Genomic DNA, 26,291 nt, shown 5'->3' with positions numbered 1-26,291 from the left:
TCTTTTCCATGCTATAGTACCACTGTCCAGTATGGAAGTAGCTCACAAATGAGTAACATGCTATCAGGTAAATGCCTCCTAATTTTTAGCAGACATTTCTGCATGGAAGATGAATACACTAAAATTGTAATTTTCGGCTAAGACAATACTTTTGATTGATAACATTCCACAGATGTATTGGACATATACTGCCTTATTGGAGAAGTGATCTAAGTTGTTCTGTTTGCCTTTGGTCTGATCAGCTGGCATTTTCTGCGATTTTCTATTCAGCAGGTCAAAATAGCGATCTTCCATTATTACTAGTGGCAGCGTGGCAACACAATTACCTTTCTCAATTACATTTTGGTAAAAAGTACTGTCTTTAACTTATGAAATTTAAAAATGACGCTTAAGTACGACAGGGAAAATTCTCACACCAGATCTTGATTCATACCCTCCACAGTACAGTCGTAGTGATTACCAGATTCGTATCCACCCGGCGAATGTCAACAAACATCTCGCCGACATATTTGACAAGAATAAGGTGTTCCATCGTGGTTTGTGTTCCGCGCCATACATACGGGGTAAGAGCCAGATCAGGAAAGAGATGAGCTTACCTGTCTATTATACATACTACTCTGGAAATATCGCTCCTTTATGCCGATTTTAAAGATTCTCAGGATATATCACAGACCTGAACAACTCTTATGTTACAGACGCATGCGTACAGGATAACCTCCCGTGTCCCTTGGAGTGACGTCATCAACCATGTGACAAAAATCCCGGGATCGGTTAAAGCGAGGCTGGTGGCCGTAGTGGATGAGGGAATCCCAACCCAGCGTGCGCGTCCGCTCCAATTTTAGACCAGTTTCCATGGAAACGGGATTGAATGACAGTCTAATTTGCAGAGCGTACATTTATAGATGGAAGTTATGATTAGGAAATTTACCACGCAGTCGTAAGATCCATCGATCTCTCCGATGAATCTCAGCTCACATAGTTTAGCCTATGGAAATCAAGCTTCTTGTCGCTGTACAAGTGACGGTTTCGCTAACACAGGTAGATCGCGGTAACTGTTTTCAAGAATGGCCGAGTTGTACGACCCAGCTTGTCCCACCGAGTAAGTATCAGCAATTTTTGAAAAACTCAGACGGTTAATATACCGACAGCAATATTAACTTGTATTTTTCCTACACCACTGTTGGCTAATGATTTGTCAACCTCTGTTCTTTATGGAGTGCCTTAGTAATAGTATTACTACACATATTTTGTGTGTTGCAAATACCGGTAAATACTACTACTTACTGTAGTACCGTGCTGAGAGGCATTCTATACAGCACTGTTGCATATCTTTACAATATACTCTAAGAACAAGATTTGTATGATCAGATTTGGCAAAAATGTGTTGACACCAGTAACGCATCATCTGCGCGCGCCACTCTGTTACCCTTGACTGACGCCTTGGCGTATTTTAAATCTAACCCTTCCGTTGGAAGAACTGGGCACTTTTTTATCTGTCTTCTGTTAAACATGCTGCATACATCATCATGCTGAATAATTTAATCTTGGCACTTGTGAAACATTTAATTGTAGGTTTCAAAATGACACGAAAACGACTGGCTATACAGACAGACGACGTAAAAGGCGGTTCGAATTTTGCAACAGCCTATAATTTTATTTGGACCGTATTTTTGAAGGTGTACACATCCATAAGATACCATGAATATAAAACAAATGTCTACAGATTCAGTGTGCTCTGATGAATGTTTACTTTTCGAAGATTATGCCATCATTGCAATACTTAAATAAATGTTACCTGGTAAGATAGGGAAATAAATACGGTTGTTATAGTTGGGGGAATGGACGTACGTATTTTGGCTACATTGTTGCAATGTCAATGGAAACGAACGTTCCTTTTACGTGACCACGTTCACTAAAACAGTTGCGTTACACGAGCTCTCTTGGTCAAACGGTAGCTGCACAGCACTCCTGAAAACAGGACTACTACAAGCTATACAGAAACCTCTTCTCAAACGATAATTTGATTTTCGTTATGTTTTCAAACGCTGCTGCGATTGCCTGTCGCTCAGCATTAAAACGTGGAAGAAAGTGCAAACAAAGACGACGTTCACACCACCGTCCACAGAGACATTGCAACGATAGACTGCAGCAAACACTACTACAAGGGTAAGTCTAAACCACAACATACACGCTTTAAAACTTAATTTGGTACTATCACTGTCTCTATCGACAGGAGAATGGTGGTCGAAGTTCGGAACCCTGATAGCGAGATGTACAGCCATGTTTCGAAGTTGGAGTACATAGTGCAGTGACGTCCTGCCAGCATTTCACATTCTAGGTCACAATTACAGATTGCGATCGTCGCCGATCGAAGAGCCTAATTGAGATAAAAGCTCATAACTTAATGTGCGAATATCAGTAAAATATCATATAAGATCAGTGATAACATATTTCTCGCCGAATATTTGAGGTAATGCCAGAAAAATCGCGTCGAGCTTCATTACCCAACATAAAAACGCGTAACAAGTAATTCAAAGATGGCCGCCGAGCCACATAATGCTGAAAATTAGCACGGACGTCGTCAGCGTTATTGGCAGTTCTGTCACAGTCCTTGTCACTTTGGATCGGAAAATCAAATCATATTTACACCACTGACTATACGGTCACACACACTGACGAAATATCTTTGTATTTTATTCATTTTGACCGACAAGCTAGCGGTGCCCTGTCGCTCATTTTCAAGGAAATCCAACATGGCTGCCTTTATTTATATGTATGGTTGTATGGTTGTAACACATCAGCTATCATCGTATCGTGTAACAAATACTTCATACTTCTCTTTTCGGTACAAGTAAACGAATCTGTTATTGAGTTTACATATAAATCAACACGTCAGTATTTTAATTTGAACTGCTCATTTTCTAGGTCAAAGCGCGAGACTGAAATGATGGTATCAGAAAAATTCAAAATGGCGTGTTATACCACGGTGGTTCTTGATGATCAACGCCTACCAGTTGTCAATCATTTATTCGTCGCGGGAAAATCTCCGATGATAGTAACGCAATTATCACAGGATATAGCATCAATGTCACTAATGTTTTGCCTGCCTATCGACAATACTGCAGGACTCTGGTTTTAAACACTATGGGACACATTTGTTGGTAAAGTGGTTCTTACAAGGGGAACCCAAGGTCATAATCACGTGGTAGTGTCTCGACAGGAGAGTGGCTTTGTTAGGTGGTGTGTTTCTTTTTCATACAGGCATTCGTAAATCACAGCAACTTTTTTTTGTGGCACCTTGAGTTTAGGATTTGATTTGAGTAAGTTGTGGTGCACAATTCTCTTTAAAAGATGTATGACTCTCCATGTAATAGATGATCTGATTTTGAAATCCATGGCCTGTCTGGGGCGTAATCTATTATGCATGCTGAGAGCAAGGGTTATTCAATGTAATGCACAACAAACAGGAGCACTTGACATCCATATCAAATGTTCCTGGGCCCTGTGTTACTGATCAGAAAGTAACATTCTAGTTCAAATCTTTTGTTAATTATTTATCCTGCTTAGTGTGATATTTTATAGTAATATGTAGTGTCTAACTTGACAAACTTTGCAATTGTTAAACTGCAAAACTTTAAAGAGGCTTTCTGCAACATCTTTATAATCCTTTTCCACCATGTTTTGGCCCAGACCAATTGTTATCAATCGTGTGAGCTGATCTGTCTACAGGGAATTGGAGTTGAATGGTTAAGTATCTTAGTTGGTGGTCACTTATTCTGTACTTGTCACTGGCAATTTGATGTGGACTCTTGTTGTGTTTCTTCCTAACAAAGTTATTTGTACGAACACCACAGCTTAAGCATTGATACTATGACCAGATGCATTTTGCTTTGCTGCAGTTTTACATTTATTACTCATTATGGGTATGTACAATAATTATTATGGCTACCACAGACACTCCACTGACCATATGGCTACCAAAAACTAGATCTGTTGCTGTTTTTGTTAAAGTGTATGGGTCTAATTCAATCAGTCAATGTTGAGAACTTTGTGATCATTGGTTTAAACACCCAAGTTTTACGTACTGAAAACCAGATACTGTTTGTCATTCCTTGCTGTTGCTTTTTTTATGGTAATCATAAGTGACATGTGCGTTGATATATGAAATGGTGAAGTTGTGAGTGTAGAACTGAATTGGTGGTAAAGGGGCTGAATTGCTCTATTGTCTTGCAGTTGTTATCATTGATGTGTGCCTGACATCGTGTATGCCAATCAAATTCCTCCATGTGATCATGTGACATCTTTATCATCAGCTAATACCATTATGATGACACTTGGCTTCCTGTCTGGCTGACTGTTTGGTCATGTGGCATCTTCCTCACAGGACTGTTGAAATGCAACTTGTCTGCAACAAATATGTGCCAACAAAAACAGTATTCTTCCAGTGTTGTAAAGGGACAGCTTCCCAGGACAGCACAGTTTGCACAATGCATACATGCAGATTTCTCTACCTCATTTTAAAAGACATACAGTGGCCAAGCTTTCTACTTTGCGTTTCTATTCTGACAACATCAGTTGTGAATGTAGCTTTGAAAATTGTTGGAATCAAGAAAATAACCTACTAGTAGTTGCTTTTACTACATGATTAAAGTGATTCTGAACCGAAAGTGAATGTGTAAAGTAAATTTTCACAATTTTTGTCATAATAATTTAAATTTATTCAGTGAATTGATAGTTGGGCATTGTGATGTGTAAGAGAATCAAACAGACCGCCATGTGCCTGTCACATACACCTACTGCACATGTATACTTATACCTATACACTTGTAGGTCACATTCACTGCAAAGTCTTTGCCAGCAATGTTTGGGTTACATTTTAGATTATATGTTGTCAACGTAATTTTTAAAATTATAATGATACTATTCGATGCTGGATTGAAAAGGAAGGAAGCTGTTGAGAGATGAAAATGGCAGAGCAATGCTGACAGAAGTTGTACCATATTGACATCTATAGATTTTTTAGACCTAAAACATGTCACAGATCTTTCCAGAGTTTAACAGTCCCTCTCTTCATAATGATGGTCGTTCATGAATTTTGCGAATAGCAGGCTTCATGTAGAATTCACCAATTTGCAGTCCATTCATGTTGTAGATGCACCGTAAATTTGTCTGTCTTCCTTTCCATCAGCATTTGAGGAATCAGATTGACGGAGTCTTTTATTACACTTCATGTGACATAACTGTTATCACTGACTGAATATAAGCTTTTCTGTACGGTGATCCTACATGTACCTTGTATGCAAAGACAAAGTGACCTGACCATGCTATGTGTTTATTTATTTTATTTATTTATAATCAGTTTTGACATGAAGTCAGGATGAGTCGCACAGGTGACTGACACATATAAAAAAGCAACCCTCCACAAAAGAATAAATTTTACAAAGTACACATACAAATTAAAAACAGAAAACACAAATGATTTAAGATAAGTTCAAAAATATAACAATAACAAAAGTTGCAAAACTATACGAAAAATTTCAAAAAAACCCCCAAAAAAACAAAAAAATTAACAGAGATGGCAACTTTTGCAGTGGCACTTTCCCACCCAAGTACAAGTGTTATCTGGATAAAATTTATTGTTCAACAAACCCGTGTAATATCAAAATGAAGGAAGGTTGTCTAGAACCATGGCATTCTTGTAGACTTGTAATACACATGGTATCAGCTGACAGGTTTCAAACCCTTTGGAAGGACACCTTGTGGTATGGTATTCATAATGTCATCACTGGTATATTGTTTTGTTGTGAGTGGCAGGGCTGAAATGAACATGTGTGTAATACAATTACATAGCAATGTAGCAATGAATATCTTTATACATGTAGAAGTATTTGTTCAACATACCTGACCATACATTGTATGTGAACTGTGTCAAGGTTTGTGGAGGGACCGTGGTTGTATTTATTGATAATGGTAGTGCAACAGTAATTTCAAGTATCACGTTCATTGTAATTACTGTAACTCTGTTGAACATGACGGTACAGAAAATGGAACTTGTACTGCAGTGTACATGTATCTTCCAGTGTGTAATTTGCCAGAGTGAAGCTATATTTTCTAGATGTGTCGTACATATCTGTGTAACTAACAATGTTTGTGATATCAAAAGCATTATTGGTGGATATTAACAGATTTTACACTTTGTAAATATTCCTGCGCTCTTGATCTGTTGCAAGATGTCAGCTGATCATCAGTGATTCACAATCCGATGATATTATCTCCTCTGTGATAGAGAATACAATGTGTCATGATGTTATACCAATGGAATTGTACACCTTTATTTAATAGTGTTGGTTTCTTTGTGAGATTATGCACCATGTGCATGTCAGTGTTTCACCATTTAATTTGCATGATTATGAGATGAGAAACTATTTGCCAGAGAAAGGTGGAGCCTTTATTTAACATGGTTGTGTAGATGTCGCTAGCTGAAAAAAAGATCACTGATAGCTTTTACAATAAATTCACCACACACATCACAACACTTTGAAGGTTTTACCTCTCTAGATGATGATTTAAAATCTTTGGCAAACAAGATTGTGATGCATGATTAAGTCTTGAGCTGGACAATTTATGTAAAATTGTTTCTTGTATGTCTTAAATAAAAGAGCGCTCCAAATACAAGTATGTATTTACCAGTGTGGTCAATTCACATGCCTGTAAATGTAATTCTGCATGAGATGAAATTTCACAACAAGATAAAGTTTACTGCTTGTACTTGTAGTAGGGATGCTCAGTCTTGACATATTTTCATGATAGAAGTACAGACGATTTTTCAGAATATTACTTGTTCTGGAAGTAACTATGTGACATGTACACTATGGATGGTGTCTGTTATCTACAATGAGTTCAACTTGGGTAAATTTTTGAATGTCAGTAGCACTAAAGCTTGATGTCAACATAGTGACATGTACTGGTTGTGAATGTGACATACATGTACTTGTATGATGTGTAAATATGACCATCATTAGATAAGAAATCATTTTATAGCAACATGTATATCATGACTGTTGTAAGTAGTTCCGTTCACATGTACCTTTACATGAATATACATGTACATTGTATAATACTAGTTTCATCACTTTATCACAAGTGAACAGTTTCTAATCACAACGAAAGCCAAATAGAAAACAACAAAATGGCTTCCTACTGTAAAATGTTCCACTGATAATACACGATAGGGTCATCTTTGCATATCAGACTCCTACTGTTACCAAGGAATCTGACTTTAGTTGTCTTGACAACAGGAATCATACCTCTCATGTGAACTTACAGGAAGTTTTCAAATTTATGTTATGCCATAGGATACATGTACATGTATGTTAGCACAAAACCTTGCATGCAATGTAGAAAGTGTTTTAAATGTTGTTGGATATTTTCAACCTGACACTGTAAAATTCTACACACTCTCTACATTGACATTGAATACAAAACTTTTTCAATAATGCCAGTGCCTGTTATTAAAACCTCTGTTTTCTTTTTTTACCCTTTCATGTTCTCTCTCTCTCTGGTATGTGTCTCCGGTATTTGCATTTTGCTATCTTCACCTTTGACCCATTGAGAGAAGATAGTGAGGTGGGTACCTTACCAACTTCAGCTTCCTTCCTGTAGCTTCAGCTTTGTGATGTACATTAACCCTACTCTCTCTACCTGCTGAATATTATTGTGTAATTATAATATATAGCATTGTCAATACCAGTGAATTTTGTGATGTCATCCCTAAAATTATTATCGATGTATCTGATTATACAGTGTTGTGGGCCCAGATGTTTACTACATCTACAAAGTCACTGGTATCGCCAAAATTATAAGAGAGAAGCACTAGTGTACTTTGGCCCGACCCATAATGGACTCAAGCAAACTTTGCACTCCATAATAGGCCGGAAGGGGTACACTATTGCCTAAATACGGCAATACACAGATTGCAATGCATGGGGAAATAAGGTCAAATATTTGAGTAATGTTTTCAAAATATGAACTGCGTTGAGCATGAATGTGTAGCATTTTTTCAGTGGTCCAGCTATTATATATGCTAGAAATCAACATTAAGTCATCAATTATCAATAGAGTATGTACCAGTGTGATAAGTTTTAACAACCGACTTTGAGTCCAGGCTAGAATTCATTTGTTGAATAATATTTCATACTTAACCGGTTCATAATATTTTACTGTGTCTGCAAGGCTCAGGTACTTTCTGTTTGACATACTTACGTGAGAAGAAGAACAAAATGTAACAAATTTCCAGAAAAAAACATTGAAATTATCATCAGCAGTTCAGTCTTCACACTGGGTGTAATTTGCTATCACAACATGTCAAAGCATTCTGGGAAATTTGTTCACTTATTGACCTGGTGTCATTGTCATCCCAGAATCAAGTGTAATATGTGGAAAGGTTACAATTTACTAGTTATCCATTTCCAGAGTGTAAAGGATGGTTACTGTTAAAAATTCAAACTAAAATAAATCAATACAAGAATAAAAGAATTTCATAAGGTTTTTGCATGAAATAAAAAAAATAGCATTGCCTTTTACTCATTAATTTTAGCCTTCAGAGGTATGACCAACTGATTTTTTGTGCATTTTCATCCAAAGCAACTGCACATAGAAAAGAAATGATCTGAACTTCAGTACATCATCAGTTGACAGTCAGCGGCTAAATCATACCTAATGTTTGTTTTTAAATATGGATTTTCATCAGAAATTTCATCATTTTGTGATGTTGTATTTTGAAAAATCCTGACAGAAAGTGTTATCCAACTGTAATGTTATTTTCAGTGATTTAATATTTAAATGCTGAGTTGTTTGCCAAGAACTGTGGTACTCATCTGTAAATTCCTGACATACTATAAAGGCTTATTTATATCCAGTGAGTAATATCAATTCAAACTTGGGTTTCTGAGTTGATCTGTATCTTATTTTGATTACAAAATTATACAGTCCTGTAAAATAGAGCAATTAATGTATTTTTTTGAGATTTTTAGTCACCAAGGTTACTGGTCAACCAGTCAATAATATATCAACTGCAAATCTTTGTAGTGATCATAATGTTGGTGATCGGATGATGTTCTTTCATATGAATACCATTCCACTCCTGATATTATGTGCCCAGTGTTGTTTGTCCATGGGTTAGTGAATTTAACAGCAACTAAGGAGCAAATGTTTGTTGTCATGTAATTAGAACTGGCCAAAGTAAAGTTCAAACTCAGTGTACTTGCTCAGACTTGGAAAAGAACCTCAAGTACCACAAGAGATTTGCTCCAAAGAGGCCGATGCATGCATCACTAGGGAGGTACCAGTGAGATAGGAAATCGTTATCACATTGTCAATTGGTTTAACTATGATGCAACGCCAAGGAGATCAATTCTTTCTCTTTGTGACATTCAAAGATAATGACAGCATAATTGATCAAAAGATTAGTAGTCACACATAGTATTAACACTGGGCTATATAAATATACTTTCAAAAAAATATACATTTTTGACAGCAAAGTGAGATATAGCCAGTAAATAATTAGCAAAACCAGCACATGTCACTCTCCTTGGCAGGAGATTAGCATGTGCTGTTTATGTTGTCACAGCTCAATAGACATAGTAATAGCTATTTAGCATATCACATGTTGTAGATCAAAGTCACTGATTGGGTAATACAAAAGGTCAAATGTTATCATTCATATAAGGGACATCAACTGACTATGTGACTTTGAATCATGACAAACTACATTTCCAGTTATTTGCTGATAATTTGTTGATCAGAGAAAATGAAAGTCATCAGTTGACATTGCATGTGTGCAATGTTGTAGACTAATTTGACCGACTGATTCCGTAAGCAATGCTGTCACATTACAGTGAGAGTGCTATTGAATGATGAGAGACACACCCACTTTGTGCCCTCGTTCTGAAGATTGAGTACAATACAGCTATTGTGCCTGTAGTTGATGCAATCAGTGTGGTCATGAAGACAACTGTTAACAATTATTTAAGACAAATATAGTATTCCTTTAAGAAATCAGGGCAATATTGCAATGACCTTAAAGGGTCGGTAGTTGTAACTTTTGATGATTTTTTCGCTATTTTTGTTGTCAGTGTCAACTCTAGTTTCTTGTTCTACTTCTTGAAGCATCTTGAAATACACAGTATTCAGCTAATCAACTGAGCCTGTACAGTACTGATGAGTCACGGTGTGGCATAAGCTGTGCAAACCTTTGAACATCTATGACAATCTGATGTTCAAGAACTTCATACAAATTCACGTCAACAATGCAACAATTCAACATCTAGCTTTCAATAAAATGTTATTTAAAACAATACAATCTCTTAATTACTGGACACTGATTTTCCATGTCAGGGTAAAAGACAATAGCCAGGATGTTCACAAGTTCATTTGCCACGGGTTTCAATGTTGCAAATCTCTGTATGATTGAACTGGCTGAAACATAAAAGTCAGTGTTCTGTGAATGAATGTTTACTTTCTGTCTAATGTAAACTCCATCAGCAAAAATCATCAATGAATGTTTCACAATTTTCTGATAGCTTTTTGGATTGATTTACAGGAAGAAGCATTGTCAAGTTCTGGTGGTTGTGTAAAACAAACAAATGAGAGTGGAAAAGGAGAAACCAGTGAAGCAGCCAACAGCATTCCAAAGGCACTGAGTGAGTCTGACAGAGTGTGTGCTACAAACAGTGAAGCAGAAGAGAATGTGTCCGTAGTCAAGGATGTTCACACCAGTGACAGTTGTAAGAGTATCCACCAGCCAAAAACTGATGACACTGCAAGCGTTGGTTCTCACCTAGGACAAACCGTTGCTGTGGTAACTGCTGATCCCAAACATCTTAAAGTGGAGGAGACGTTCAAATCCAAGGATTCACGCTCTGATAATAATGATCTGAATATAAGGCAGGACAAGTTTATGAAAATAGAGCTACAAGATATTATGTCTGAACATCTGACCAAAGCTACAGGAGCAAGACCTTGTATTATGAATGCAGAAACCTTCAAAAAGAAAGAGTGTGATTCAAACATGAAGAAACTGAATTCAGGTGAGAACATTTCTAGCCAAGAAAGCAAAACAGGTCAGTGGAAAGACTTGGGTACTACTAGAGATAGATCAAAGGAAAAAATAGATTCTCCCAGAGCTTTTAAAACCAGCAGACAGAGGAATCCTACCCTGTTTGAATCCAAAATCACACCATTCAGATTTAATGTCAGAAATAGAGATAAAAGATTAAGGAAGATGGATTTCTCCAAAACTGACTTTGCAGAGGATGAGTACTGTGATAACTTTGTTAGCTCACCCCCTCCCAAGACATTTGTGAAAATCGATGAAAAGCCGAAAGGAAAGGGTATGCAAATTGAGCCAGAGGAGACAAAAAAAGTGGAATGCAAACAGACAAGTGAAAGTACAGCCAATGATGAAAATAACCTGATTGCAGAAGAAAAGATGGTTATTGAAGAGATAAAGGTGACAGACAGTGACAAAGACATACCACTTGAAAAAAATACAAATGGAGCCACTTCTGTAGATGAGGAGACAACCGGAACTGTAAGCAAAAATGAGTACAAACCTGAAAATCACTTGTCATGTGAAACATCAGCTGAGAAGGATGCTGTTTGTACAGACACAGAAACTCATGAGATACAGAACGACAATGTACAATCACCTAACAATGAACAAACTGACAGTAAACAGGGAATAAATAGCGATGAGCGACAGCAATATTGTGATCAACCAACAGCTCTAGATGAAAACAGGGAATTTAGTGAAGCTGTAGAAAAGTCCGAACTCAAAGATGAGTCTCAGTTGAAAAGTGAAAAAACTTCTGTCAAAGTGGAATATGTTTTCAAAGTGAAACAAAAATCTGAAATTGGTGATAATTATTCAAATGATTCAGAAACACTTCAGGGATTGCAAACAGTGACACTTTGCCCATCAGTTGATGTTACAGAGGAGACACTGAGTTTGAAAGATGAAATTCATTGTTCATCAATTCACAAAGTGCAAAGTGACGTAGAAAGTCTGCAAGAGGATGCAACTGTAGAACCTTCTATTGTGAAAGAGGAAGTGTCCAAAGAATCAAACCTAGATGCTGCAGAATCTAAACCAGAGATCTTCCAAGAATCAACATCCATTGCTGATTCTAAAACAAATAAGCCATGTGATGACACTACAACTGAACTTGATTCAGCTTTAGAGATTCAAACTGTTCACTCAACTTGTTCCCCTCCTTCATCATCACAATCTGTAGAAGCTCAGGAAAGTATTGTCAAAGTAGAGATAGAACAGCCTGCGACAATGGTTGACTCTTCAGAAGGTATTGTCCAAGTTGATACGCCAAAGAGTACAAAGAAAGGAGGTAAACGGAACAGAGGGAGAAGTGAACCTAAATTGAAAATTGCAAATGAAGAAAATGGTGCTGAGGAGAGTAGAACACAGAGGAGGAGGAGCAGGAGATTAAAGTCAATTGAAGAGAAAAAAGAAAAGGAGAAAGAACAGGAACGAGAAAAGAAAGAAAAGGAAGTGAGGGAGAAAGAACAGAAAGATAAAGAAGTTGAACATAAACCAGATATTAAAAATGCTATAGAGAATGAACATGAAACATTCAGTGAAGACAAGACAGCTACAGAAAATGAAGTAAAATGTGAAGATATGTTACAGAAGAATGAGACAAATGATAACTGTACAGCCATGGCAAGTGAACTTCCAGATGATAGCGAACAAAAAGATGTGAAAACTGACGTTGACATCAAAGAAGAAGAGATAGAACCAGTAAGTACAACAACGACCAATGTTGAGGATATTGTGGAAATGGAAACGGAGGCGGTTGTCAAGGATATAAAGGTGGAGGAAGATGAGTCTGAGAAAATTACCACTGGAACGGTTGCAAATGATTCCAAAGTTGAAAAGATGGAAGACACTGTTGTAGCCATAGCAACTGCAGATAAAGCTAATGATAAAGAAGAGCAGAAATCAAATAAAGTTCCCCAGAGTCAGAAATCACCAAAAAAAGATGATGTAAAACCTGAGCCATATGATCCTATTCAAGAAAATATCTATCTGACTGAGAGGTAAGTCTGTTATCCCTAGCAATAATGTGTATATTATACAATTAGAATAACAGTCGTATTTGATCCAATGGAGATGTTTGGCATGATTTTCACTGTTGCAAAGCCCTGTTAAAGATATTGTACTGGAGTGTTTGTCTTTTACAAATGTATTTCATAGCAATGTTAAGGAACTGGAAAATGATCATCCCTTTTTAGCAAAATGAAATTCTCAAAGAGAATGTACATTTGTATGCACCACATGGCTGTATGACTAGTAATATGATATTGTACTGATATAACAGGCAATGAAATGAGTTCTAGATGATAGTACAGTACATATACATGTATGTTTGTACACTTTCACTGTAACTACTTTCATTCCAGTCGTATGTTGTAGTTTTTATGACTTCAATTTGAAAAAATTAATGGTAGTTTGTGTAATTTTCCAGTGTTTTTGTTGAGAACATGAAGTCTGTAAATGCAACCACACTTTCCTATGTTCCCCATAGTCAGTAACATCAGGGGAGAGAAAAATGTCACAGGACTTTATAAACTATTTACCCATGCCAAGCATATTCTGTCATAGAGCACAAGTTTGGTATTTTACTGGTTTGTACATGTCTTTGTTTGTTTGAACACAGGAAGAAATCTAAGGCCAGGAAAGAAATCAAGAGAATGCAGTGTGAGTGTACTACATCAGTTGATGATAGAGAAAGAGGTTTAGCAGCTTGTGGTGAAGATTGCCTGAATAGACTACTTATGATAGAATGGTAAGTGACCTGTTGCTTCATCCGCACTCTGAATACATGGAATAGAAAATGATGTATACAAAGCAGTCTACATCCACACTCTGAATACATGGAATAGAAAATGATGTATACAAAGCAGTCTACATCCACACTCTGAACACATGGAATAGAAAATGATGTATACAAAGCAGTCTACATCCATACTCTGAACACATGGATTGGAAAATATACAAATCATCTCCAGAACAGTGTAATGGACTTAGTTTCCATGTCAAAATTTGAATCCGTGCCGGATTTGTAAATTTATCTGCCGGCACAGTTACTTATGTTGTGAATTGTCAGCCAGTCAGCAAAAATAATGCCTGAATACCCATGTATTTATGACATGATAAAAGCCAAAATACAAGATGTTATCCCATGCTTTGTTTCATCTATTATGCTAAACATTAATTAACAAAACAAAGAAACTTTTTTAATATGAATACTACTTACAAAGTTGTTCTATTTTGTATTCTTGTAGTACTTCAAGATGTCCAACTGGAGAATATTGTACTAATAAGAGGTTTCAAAAGGTATGTGTATATATAAACTATGTTTGTTTTGTCATCTTTTCAAATCAGTTGAAATGAGTACAGTTTGCCCTGACAATTACCGTTATGTAATCTGTTGTACCTTTGATGATGAAAGCAAGACAAGTTATTCTGTGCGGTGCTAGGGATGGCACAGAACTTCCAGCGATTCCCAGACTTTTTGAAGAAAAATGCAAATGTGTTAAAATACGAATTGTGTTTAACCTGCACCCTGAATCGAAGGATGTAAAAATAGTCAATATTGTCAATGCAGACTTGCAGCAGTTTCTTACTTTCTTCTTTTTTATTTCTAATATTTGCATATACTGTTGTTTATCAGTCCAACATGAAAAGTCAATAAAGTTTGACAGTGCATTGGGCCATTGGAACGTGTAGACAAGTGTACTTTACAGAGTATCTTGACCATTCCTTTATTGAAGGTTATTTTAACCAAGTATTTCTTGCACTGGGGAAATGTTACCAGAGAATTACCCAGCATTCATCTCTTCATTTTCTTTCTTTCTCTGTACAGAGGGAATACCCAAAGTTGGAAATATTTGAAACAGACTGGAAGGGCCATGGTCTTAAAACAGTCGAAGATGTTCCTGAGTAAGTGATCATCACATGATGTAGTTTTACCAAACTAGTATACAGTGTGTTAGTCATTTGATTTAATAATTGATTCATTCATATACATGTACATTGACCTGATGTACTGAGGTTTATAATTATCCATAGATGATAAGAATCCCTAAAATCACACCAGAACAACTTGCTCAGCTGGCTTCCCAAATAAATTTCCATTGGCAATATAATTCTGTACTTATCTTTGCACTTTTAATAGGATATCTTCCCTGTCAAAACTGTCAAAACTGAAATTTCATGCACTTTTAGAAGATAAATCCAAAAGTTCTGTGACCTCCTCACCCACATTATTGAAAATCTGTCATGCATTTGCTAGTCACTAGTACAATGTCAAGCCGGTGGTCCTGCAACGTCGTAAGTGCCAATGTCATTGTCATCCAGTGGTCCTGCCAAGTCATTGTCAAAACAACTCGGAGAAGAGTAGCTTATTAGTCCCCACGGACACCGTCCGGGGGGACTTATAGGTTGGTCATGTCCGTGCGTGTGTGCGTGCGTCCGTGCGTGTGTGCGTCCGTCCGTTCACACAGATATCTCAGAGATGCCTGGAGCGATTTCATTCAAACTTGGTACAAGGATTACTTCATATGTCATACAGAAACACGTCGATTTGTTTTGTGATACGATCCAATATGGCTGCCAGGCGGCCATTTTATTACGATTTTTTCATCTACAGAGCCATAACTCAGGCATGTTTCAACTGATTTTATTCGAAGTTGGTACAAGGACATTGATCAATGTCATAGATATGCACATCAATTTGTTTTGTGATACAATCCAATATGGCCGCCGTGTGGCCATTTTATTACGATTTTTCATGTACAGAGCCACAACTCAGGCATAACTCAACCGATTTTATTCAAACTTGGTACAAGGACATTGACCTATGTCATGCACATCGATTATTTTGTGATACGATCCAATATGGCCGCCGTGTGGGCCACTTTATTACATTTTTTCATGTCCAGAACCATAACTCAGACATGTTTCAAGCGAATTTATTCAAAGTTGGTACAAGGAGATTGACCAATGTCATACATATGCACATTAATTTGTTTTGTGATACAATCCAATATGGCTGCTGTGCGGCCATTTTGTTATGATTTTTTCATGTACAAGCCATAATTCAGGCATATCTCAACCAATTTTAATCAAATTTGCTACAAGGACATTGACCTATGTCATACATATGCACATTTATTTGTTTTGTGATACGATCCAATATGGCCACCATGTGGCCATTTTATTACGATTTTTTCATGTCCTGAACTACAACTCAGGCATGTATCAAGCGAATTTATTCATAAGTATTTTTATCACAGACCTAATGAAGAGGACTCTATCCTCTCTGAGGACCTGTAATCAAAGTACCCATTAACAAGTGGGGACTGTGTCATCAACGATGACTTGTTGATATAATGGTGACCTTTATCAGCTTCCATTTTGCAGATTTATGTTATATCTAATCAATTGATTTAATTTACGGATTCAAGTACACTTTGTAGACAAGGTATGCAAATATCAGTAAATGCAGTGTTACCAAGTGTATAGGCTGCCTAGTATCGGTAATGTTATACATATCTTTAACCTCGTCACCAAAAATTTCTACTTTAGCCTCGAAAATGTACCTCTTTCAAGTTGATACCAAGACATAAAACTATTACCTTTGTTTCTTTCAGGAATCATTTTGTTCTGGAGTATGTTGGTGAAGTTCTCAACTACCAAGAATTCAAAGCAAGGACCAAACAGTACAACAAAGAAAATAGACGACACCATTATTTCATGGCCCTGACCAGTGATGAAGTAAGTTGTATGAATTAGCAAATATTGTCAATATGTGGAGTGTCACCTATATGTCATTGACACTAAAGTGATGCTGATGTGTTTGTGGATATAGGACAATAGTAAAAGACGCTAATAATTGTGTTGTTGAACTCAAAAGCCCTTTCCTGATGACAGATATTGTGAAGAACAGAGCCAAATGACAAGTTTCTTTGTAATTAGATTTCTGTTTTGTAAAGTGAAAAAGATGCACTCTAAAGTGTAAACTTTGGCAGAAAACAGTAGAGTAAGCAGAGCTAGTGTTTACTTCTCAGTATGTCATGTTTTAACATTACAACTTGAGTTCTTAGTTGATAAGAACATTAGAATTTTTTTTTACATGACAAACCTGGTGTGAAAAGTTATTGCTCAATATTATTAAAATTTCAAACGAAAACAAAGGGGATATCGTTTAAATAGTCAATGTCGACTAATGCCAAAACAAGGGATTTCGGACTGCAGCTTTAGGAAAATTTTGATGGTAGGATAGAAGTAAAGTATAGAACCAGTTTACATCAGGGGAGTCTAGACATGGTAGTGAACTGGTTAATTGCTACATACTGTATTTTGAATCAGATGAATAATTGTTAAGATGAGAAGTTACTCAGTCAATGTGTTTTATTTACAGATCATTGATGCAACCAAGAAAGGCAATGTGTCAAGGTTTATTAACCACAGCTGTGATCCAAACTGTGAAACACAGAAGGTAGGAGAAAAAGAATAAATATTTTATGATGTATGAACCACTGATTGTCTGTTGATTTCCACACTCGTCGACATTGCCATTGACAGTCTAGCTATGTCCAAGAGGTTCAATCCCCCACCCTACCCCCTCTGTCCTGTGAACAAGTCTGCAGTTACCATTGGCAATAATGGGTTTGGGCCAAACCACTGTGGTTTATAAAGGGTTGAAAATGATCCAAGTTACTCCAAACAACAGAATATGATAACAAGATTTGCAAATGTTTACATGATAATAATAGTAATCAGTTGAAATATTGCTACAGTATCTAGACCCAAACAACAACAATCTTTCATATTGGCTGACAAATATCATGCTGTGATTCATTTCAGTGGACAGTGAATGGTCAGATACGAGTGGGTTTCTTTACTAAAAGGGCAATTCCAGCTTCAGAAGAACTGACATTTGACTACCAGTTTGAACGCTATGGGTGAGTATACTTGCAGTAATGCTGAAGTACATTCCAATATTCTCCTCAAGTCATGAAACTGTAATGTCCTGACTTTGATGTCTCTGTTGTCCACTAGCTAGGAAGTGATTGGTTTCCAAACTGCCAGTAATACCTAAATAAAAAAGTCATGCTGACTAAAAGTTTGTGTTATGATAGAAAATGCCATGCCAAATCTCCATATGCATCATATGTAATACACCAGATGAAAACTTAATAAAACAGTAAACATTAATTCGCTGGTTATATGAATGTAAAAATCCATGAGCTGAGTTTTAGACTTTGAATTTATCATTGACAGAGGAAGAGAGTGAAATCAAATCTCTCTTCGACACTTGTTCTGTTGTTTTGAGTAACAATCTAAAATAAATGCTTAAAAAGCTATTAGCCTATGATGGAAATGAAGAGGTACAGTGGTTTAGGCTATGTTGCAGCTAGGTACTTCACTGTGTGTTTATAGGTTTGCAATAGACTGTCTATAAACTATAACCCTTTGTTAAGATGATATTTAGGAGCAATAGTTTCATGCTCCTATTTGAGAAAACAGTGACTGTTTTGAACGTAAAGTTGATGCAAATATGTCTACAGTAACACAGAATAGAAACACAAGGAATTTAGTTATGAAAACAAAATGATGAGTTACTCTAACTTGATCCAATGCCACAATGTATAAGGTGTGCAGCATTGCAATACTTATCAAAAGGTAAACGATTCCAAAGTAAAAATTTCTATAATAGTATCAGAAATGTACTTAAACTGACCAATAGCCCAAATATTATGGGTATTAGCGGAATTGCTGATGTTGAAAGTCACAGTTATAGTCCATTGATTGGCTTCATGTAAAATGAGTCTAATGTAAGGTGCTCTAGAATTTGATTAATTTCCAGAGAATTTACTTTGTTATGAAAGAGAGTATTGCTGATAATTTTCATGGGAGACTTGTTGACCAAGTATTCCAAGTAAGGTGTTCAAAAAAGTACAGATGCACTATATTTGGTGCAAAGTTCACAAAAAATCTCTGTTATAAAAAAAATATTTTCATTTCGATGAAATACAGTTAGTACAGAGCAATAATGTAAGTTGTTGTTTATTCCATTTCTCCATGATCACATTCTTATACTTATCAGAAATCAGCCAAAAGTCTTGAATTGAATGAAAAATTATGTGGCTTCTTCATCATTGGATTCAGAAATCTGTCAGGCTTTACCAAGCTTTACCAGGTTTTACCAAGCTTTACCAGGTTTTACCAAGCTTTACCAGGCTGCACCAGGCTTTGTATTGCTCGCATACATCTGTAAATTTTAAAAGTATATTGTGTACTGTATGTTTTTAATATTAGGAAAGAAGCCCAGAAGTGTTTCTGTGGTGCTAACAATTGTAGAGGTTTCTTGGGTGGAAATAAAACCACACCGCTACGCTCATCTCAGGGGAAGAAACGGAAATTAGAAAAGAAAAAGAAAGAAGACTTTGAGGACCAATCTGTAAGTTGATTAATTAGCAATGCCAGTGTCATAACTTGTCTGATCTTCTTCAAAGGTCAAGAAGGAATGACATCACCATGTATATACTGCATATCCTACAGCCATAATTATTTCACTTGCAGATTGAAATGGAGCGAAATTTGTTCTGATTAAGTTTTCAAAGATAATATCAATTCATCAAAACTAAAGGAAAGATATTGACAAAACAGTTAATGCCCTAGAACTTTGCTAATAATGTCACAGAAAGCATTTTTACTGCCGTTAACAGACAATTTTGATATGCAGTTTCATACATGCAGGTCAGATGTTTACTGTCATGGATCTTGTATGAAAATTGAGTGATGTGGGATGTAAATGAGAGACTTTGATCTCTGATTTCTTTGCCAATTGAGTAGGTACCATAGGTTTTCAGTTTGAATCGGAACAAGAAATTACTGAATTTTAAAGCTCTGGGTCAAAAATGTGAGCAGTCTGGTGAATCAAAGTTGAATAAGTTCAGATGTCATTTCTGCCCATTTTGAGCTCTATGATTAATGATGAATATTCTACAATCTATCAGTATTTATTTCTGCGTTGTAACATAAGACCTGTATGGTTAACGTTGTATTTAATGCCAAACTTTTGTTTTTGTGCATGTTAAGCTGGATGAAGAAATAGAGCGGATGTCTTTTGATCTTGATGGCGAGGGCATGAAAGATAAGGATCAAACTCTTAATCTGTCTCGTCTTATGGTCAGATCAGAAACTGCAACACAAAGACTTCAACTTTTAAAAATTCTCCAGGTAAAGACCAATTTATCAATTTAAAATTTCATGCATTACCTTCTTAGTGTTTGAAAGTGACAGTGTCTTTCTACAACATCTTAATGTATTGTTGAAGTACCATTGGTCTATATATGTCAATTATTTCAAGACATCAAGCAGTCTTCCATTTTCAAAATTGTTCTCTTCTCTCGTTGACACTACATTGTACATACTGATACATTTATCTGTAATCTGTAAACCTTCATGTTTTAACAGCAGAGTAACCCTTGGTACACTGCCGTCTCTGAAATATTGAAGTTGGTTATTGAACTTCTTCGTTGATGCAAACAAAAAAGCTGATTTTATTTTCATCTTGGACAGGAAACTACTAGCCAGAGTTGTCTGAAGCATTTTCTCAGCTACCATGGTTTGAAGTTGATCTGGAGTTGGATGGTTGATATTGGCAATAATTCACAAGAGATGAAAACACAGGTAGGGCAAACTGTTTTTGTGAATCTTAGTTTGTATTGGTCTGGCTAAAATATGTGAATTATTTTTTTACAGCATTTTGTCAATAACTCGTGTTCAAACATTGCTAGGAACCCTATGGTATAACTTCTCGGCAAGAATGAATTACTGAGTTTACTCAAAACATTGATCACTATTGTAGGGGTATATATCCTTCATGAAAGAGGTAGAATTGAACAAGTAGGTCCCTACCACACCAAAGCTTGAGCCACCACCCTGTAGGTTTATGGTTGCAAATCAGTTAGTGTATTATCTGCAAATGTATTCAGAAAGAGTTGAAAAGAACTTTTTAGAATGTTGATTGTACAATATAAGGTTATTCACAAAATACAGGGATTTATGTTTGAGTACATCGTACACTTCAGTATTGTCCTCGACGCCTAGCGGCGAGGACAATACCTCCGCTGCACGATGTACTCAGATATAAATCCCGGTATTTTGTGAATAACTCAGTGTTCTCCCCAGAAATTTCTGAAACAGGATCGGCTAATTTGCATAACAATAACTATGTAAATGTTATGTTTATTATGCAATACACACATCACTCCATAGCATCAGAAAAAATCTCTAAAAAGGATAAAGTAAAATCTTTTATATATTACATCCGTATTTTTCATTTAAAGTCTTCCAGTTCTGTCTAGAATAACATTCAAAATCAGACGTTTTATGTGATCTTCAGTTACTACAGTTTGTCTGTAGCCTGATTGCTAAAACCATGGACGTCTTTTTTAAACGTCCATGGCAAAACAGTTACACGGACAAGTTCATACGGGACTGAATATTGCACTTACAATTCGGAGTCAGCAGAGCATGCCTGCAGAGAAATATGTTGACTTTAAAACTCAATTCATAATAAAGAGAAGCCCGAAAATATTGATACCGGGTATTTTCAAGAACAAGATTTGAAATTGCATCGACTTCTACTTCGACAAACGTACGAAACTTCGACAACTGCACGGCGTCGGCCGCCATGCATTGCATTGTGTGGTGCACTCTTTGACACACGCGACCTTTGAACCTATACTGTATCCCTAACCGTACGTACATAGCTGCTGTATTCATATGATCAAACGAATGATTATTTTCGCTCATGCAGTTCCTTTTTATTTCATTTCATGGTACCTTGAATATTGTAAAATGGGTCATGGGTTTTGAAACTGGATCAAGTTCAACTGTTTCTCAAAGTCAATCGAACGAACCCATGCAAGTTACGAATGCGTGACACGAGGTGACACACATGGCTTCAACGTCATGTTGACGTACACAAATTTCGATATGGCTGACAAGCGTGCTAACTCGGACACGCAACAATCTGAACACACGGCAGTACCATACATTTTTGCATATGATGTTTGTCTCAACCAATCGTACGATTTCAGCCACTTCTGATCGAAATCACTTTTCCTGACCTTTGGATCCTTACCAGTGCGAGACTTTGGTGGCAATGACAGTTCAACCAGTGATGCTTTGACTGAGTGCCCGCTGGCAAAGATGCAACACTGAGCCTTTCGTTGAGTATACTCCATGTCCGTTGTATAAAATGGCCGTTGTCTGCACGATCGGCAGCATAACACATTTCATGCTTTTTGAATTAAGTTTCATCCATCTTAGCCGATGTTCATTTGCACTACGGCCCGCCCATTTATTCTCCTCACAGACAAGCGTGACTTTGGGTGCTTTGCACCCGATAACCCTGCCGCATTGTGTGTAAAACACCTAAAGCATCGACATGAAAGGAGAACAGTCTAACCATTTCACACATTTGGGCGATGGAATAAACCTTTTAATCATCTGGCACGTCGTGTTATCGCCACATTAGAACCGTTTCACACTTGATACGCTCGCTGAAATAAAAGTGACAAAATCGCCGCCAAAGAGAATCAGCGGACATGAAACAGGATCGGCATTGAAAAATAAAGGATCGGGCGAAAAAATAAAGGATCGGGCGAAAAAAATAAAGGATCGGGGCCGATCCTGTTAAACGGCCTGGGGAGAACACTGTAACCTTATCATTATACGCCTTTTTGGTCCAATTTCACCGCGAAGAAGTCAAAATTAAAGCATTTTTGGGATACCCGTCCCGCACTGCACTGAGCGATCGCGAGCAAACTGAGAACGCGTTCAGCGCGTCCACTAAGCGCACAGAACGAAATTTCAAACTCGTGCGGTGCAGTGTACGTGATCGAAATTGTAGGTTAGTAGCATAATTTTGCCCAAATTCACAGGTTTTTGATTCACCACTACTAAGGTTGTGAAGTACTGAATGTTTAGAAGTATATTTTTTGTTAAAAACTTCAATAAAATAATCTCTCCTTTTTCCCTGCGCTGACATAAAGGTGTTTTGAAGTCAAAGGTCAAATAGCGTCCAATGACACCAAAAGTTATTGTACTCCGTGTCAAAGTTATTGGACTCCGCATCCTCTGATACCGAAATTTACAGTACAACAAAACTCCATAGGTTACAGACGCAGGTGTACAATAATGTACATTATATGTATCATACGGCTCGAAATTAACTTTTTTCCCTGGTAGTCCACTTGGGCTACCATTTTCTGAAGTTGGTAGCCCAGTGACAATGGCTGGTAGTCCATGAATATTTTACTTTAGGGATACTGTACTCGTTCGAGTGTATACCCCAGTTCAGCAACACAAAATAGCAGTAAAACTCTGGGTGCTTCAACTTGAGAAACCCCATGTTATGTGTCACGAACCCTTAATTTATGCTAATTTATGTACACTTTAAAACTTTCTATCACTTTGAAATTCGGCTTCCACATCCAAAGAAATTTTAACTTGAGTAAAGAAAAACAGAAAAAAAATATTCTCATGATCTTTATGAACTGGCATGCCTTGTTACACCCGAGTCTCTCTATACAGAACGTAATACATTGATACTGATCGACAACCATAGATAAAAGACAGCGAAACTCAGCCAAGCTTAACTGACACAGTGTTTTATATTACTATTTCAAATCAAACTGATTACACAATCTCTTGATATAGAAGTGACAGTTTTGTGAAATTTCAGCATCAAAACCCCAAAACTTGACACAAGTACGTCTTGTATGCTGCCGATCAACAGCATAGTGTGAACTGGCATGCAAAGACTGCACACGGAAAAGCAACTCAACATTCTAGTATCAAACGCTCTGCATCTTGTGAAAACAACAACATAGCAGTGACAATTGTAGGCCTAATAGTTACCAGAAAACACTCTTCACAGGTGAAAGGATAACTGCTTCAAACAAATGAAACTGCAGGTTGACTGCATTTAGCTCGTCCGAAAGTGACGGACATCGCACGCCAAGTATTTCATGTCCCAGGCTTTGGTAGTCCGTGTGGGCTACCATTTCATGGACTTTGGTAGCCCCAGGGAAAGTTGGTAGTCTGTGGACGCAGGACTACCGCTAATTTCGAGCCCTGTATCATACGAATGCATGTAAGTGTAATGTTGTGGACATGGTGAATTTGTCTTGAGACATTCACTTTACATACTGTGAAATACTTTGTATTAAATGCATGCTTTTCAGCAAATTGGATTTTCTTTGCAATCAGCGTGTTTTTTATTCAGCTGAAGAGATATCTTGTCCATAGTAAATATGGGGAAAGTTTAAAATAGTGGCATCTTAAACTGGCAAATTTAAACACTACGCTAAATTAGCTAAGAAAGGATGCTATCAAAAAAGACTTGTTTTACAGATAACCTGTGCCCTTTGACATCCTGAAGAGCCTGTGGCATACCTCTGTGCTATGCTAGAGTCTCAATGAAACACAGTCACCATGTAGATGTTAACCCTTTGAACCCGGCTCGGACATAAATGTCCGATGACGTCATAGAGTACATGTACCAGGGGGTCAGGGTGCAAAGGGTTAAACATCCTTACAGTGATGGAGTAATGTATAACACAAGAGATTTGACAGTTACACACACTTATCTCTTGTTTATGTGCTTCCCTATTCAGATTCTATTGACCTTGGGACACCTGCCCATTCCAAACAAGACTATATTGGAGGAAAGTAGAGTGATGGTTGTCGTGGAAACATGGGCTAAGGAAGCACAGAGGGTTGCTAAGCAAGATGCAGATGCTGAGTATTCCAGTGCCAGTGAAAGATCAGCTACTCCAATGACAATACAGCCTTCACAGTACATGAGTCCAGTAGACAGTGTGAAATATCCAGAGAGTGAGAAGAATTCTGAAAGTGAACTTGAAGGTGAGTCTACTCCCAAGAGAAGGAAAATACCAAGGAAGCTGGCAATACAGAATGAAAATAGTATTGATGAAGACTCTAAAAGCAGCCAGAATATATTTTCTGCACTCGCTGGTGAGAATTCCCAAGACAGTGTTTTGTCAATTAAAAGTGACAATTCTGAAAATGGAAAGAAGGTTGATTTGAATGTGGCATTGGTAGACAGTGTGAAACTTGAACTTGACAGTGAATCAGAAAAGACAGACACTGTCTGTGAGGACAGAATACAGGCAGTTAAAAATGGTGAAATGGAAATGATAGCTGAAGAGAATGAGGACATACAAGACAAAGAACAGAGTAATGAAGATGACAATGATAAAGAGGAGAATATTGGGACATCTGGGAAGACTGAAACGGAAAATGAAATGAATTTTGAAGTGACCAATGATACTGATATACAAAATGAAAGACAAGATTGCGCCATCAGCCAAAATTCATCACAAAGTCAAGACAATGAAAACATTGATGAGGCCACTCAGGAAAGTACGCACAGTGAAGAAATTTCAAAACCAAAAGAACAACAGATGCCGTCCGAGGAGGATAAATCAGCGGTTGCTAGCCATGGTGAATCTGAAAGTAAATCCAAGAAAGGATCAAATTCAGATTCAGATTCGATGGAAGATGTTAAAGAAAAAACTAAGACTGTCAGTATTGCAGACATGGCAAAAGGATTACTAGAAGGCTGGAGTACATTGAAGGTTAGTTGTTGTTGTGATTTGCTATACTGTATTCGTCCGATTATAAGACCTGGGGTCAGCAACATTAAATGGGTGTAATTATAAGGGGATCTTATGATCGAGCCACCCCATCCGCCAACACTGCTAATTTATGCTAATTTATTCATGTCCATTCAGCATAACTCTAGACTTTTACATACTCTTTCTCAGATGGTACAAAAGCTTACATGGGCTAACCATTCTCACTAACTCACAATTATGTACATTGACAGGCAACCATGCCTACAGAGATAAATCAGTGATCTAGCGATGACTTCCCAACCTAACTGACATGCATTCTTTATCGCTGTTCAAAGTTCTACTGCTGAAATAATCCCTGGCTAACCAAATTATGTGGTGAAATTAAAGTTTGAAGCAATTATTGAAAGTCAGAGAAAATTCAAAACGGAAAGTCAAACATGTTCCCCGATCGGCATCAGTTAACATTGTGTATGTACATGCATTTGCTGCAAATAAAAACAACCAACCTTTCTGCAAATCTAAGGTCAGTG

General features: G+C 37.1%; 1 protein-coding gene across 1 annotated transcript in view; it reads left to right on the top strand.

Annotated features, from left to right (window-relative positions):
- Positions 1-795: 795 nt before the first annotated feature.
- The window catches only part of LOC139144269 (uncharacterized), a 36,198-nt gene continuing 10,702 nt past the window's right edge, over positions 796-26,291 (top strand). Inside the window, 14 exon segments of the mRNA XM_070714934.1 lie at positions 796-1,099; positions 2,070-2,166; positions 7,614-7,626; positions 10,601-13,113; positions 13,734-13,862; positions 14,362-14,413; positions 14,943-15,019; positions 16,732-16,855; positions 17,502-17,579; positions 17,948-18,045; positions 19,403-19,544; positions 20,186-20,326; positions 20,669-20,779; positions 24,778-25,761. Coding sequence (XP_070571035.1) covers positions 988-1,099; positions 2,070-2,166; positions 7,614-7,626; positions 10,601-13,113; positions 13,734-13,862; positions 14,362-14,413; positions 14,943-15,019; positions 16,732-16,855; positions 17,502-17,579; positions 17,948-18,045; positions 19,403-19,544; positions 20,186-20,326; positions 20,669-20,779; positions 24,778-25,761 — 4,671 coding nt within the window. The 5' untranslated portion in view covers positions 796-987.

The sequence above is a fragment of the Ptychodera flava genome, chromosome 11, assembly GCF_041260155.1.
Source record: "Ptychodera flava strain L36383 chromosome 11, AS_Pfla_20210202, whole genome shotgun sequence".
NCBI lineage: Eukaryota > Metazoa > Hemichordata > Enteropneusta > Ptychoderidae > Ptychodera > Ptychodera flava.
Note: the sequence above shows the minus strand (reverse complement) of the source record. Positions and strands in the feature narration are given on the sequence as shown.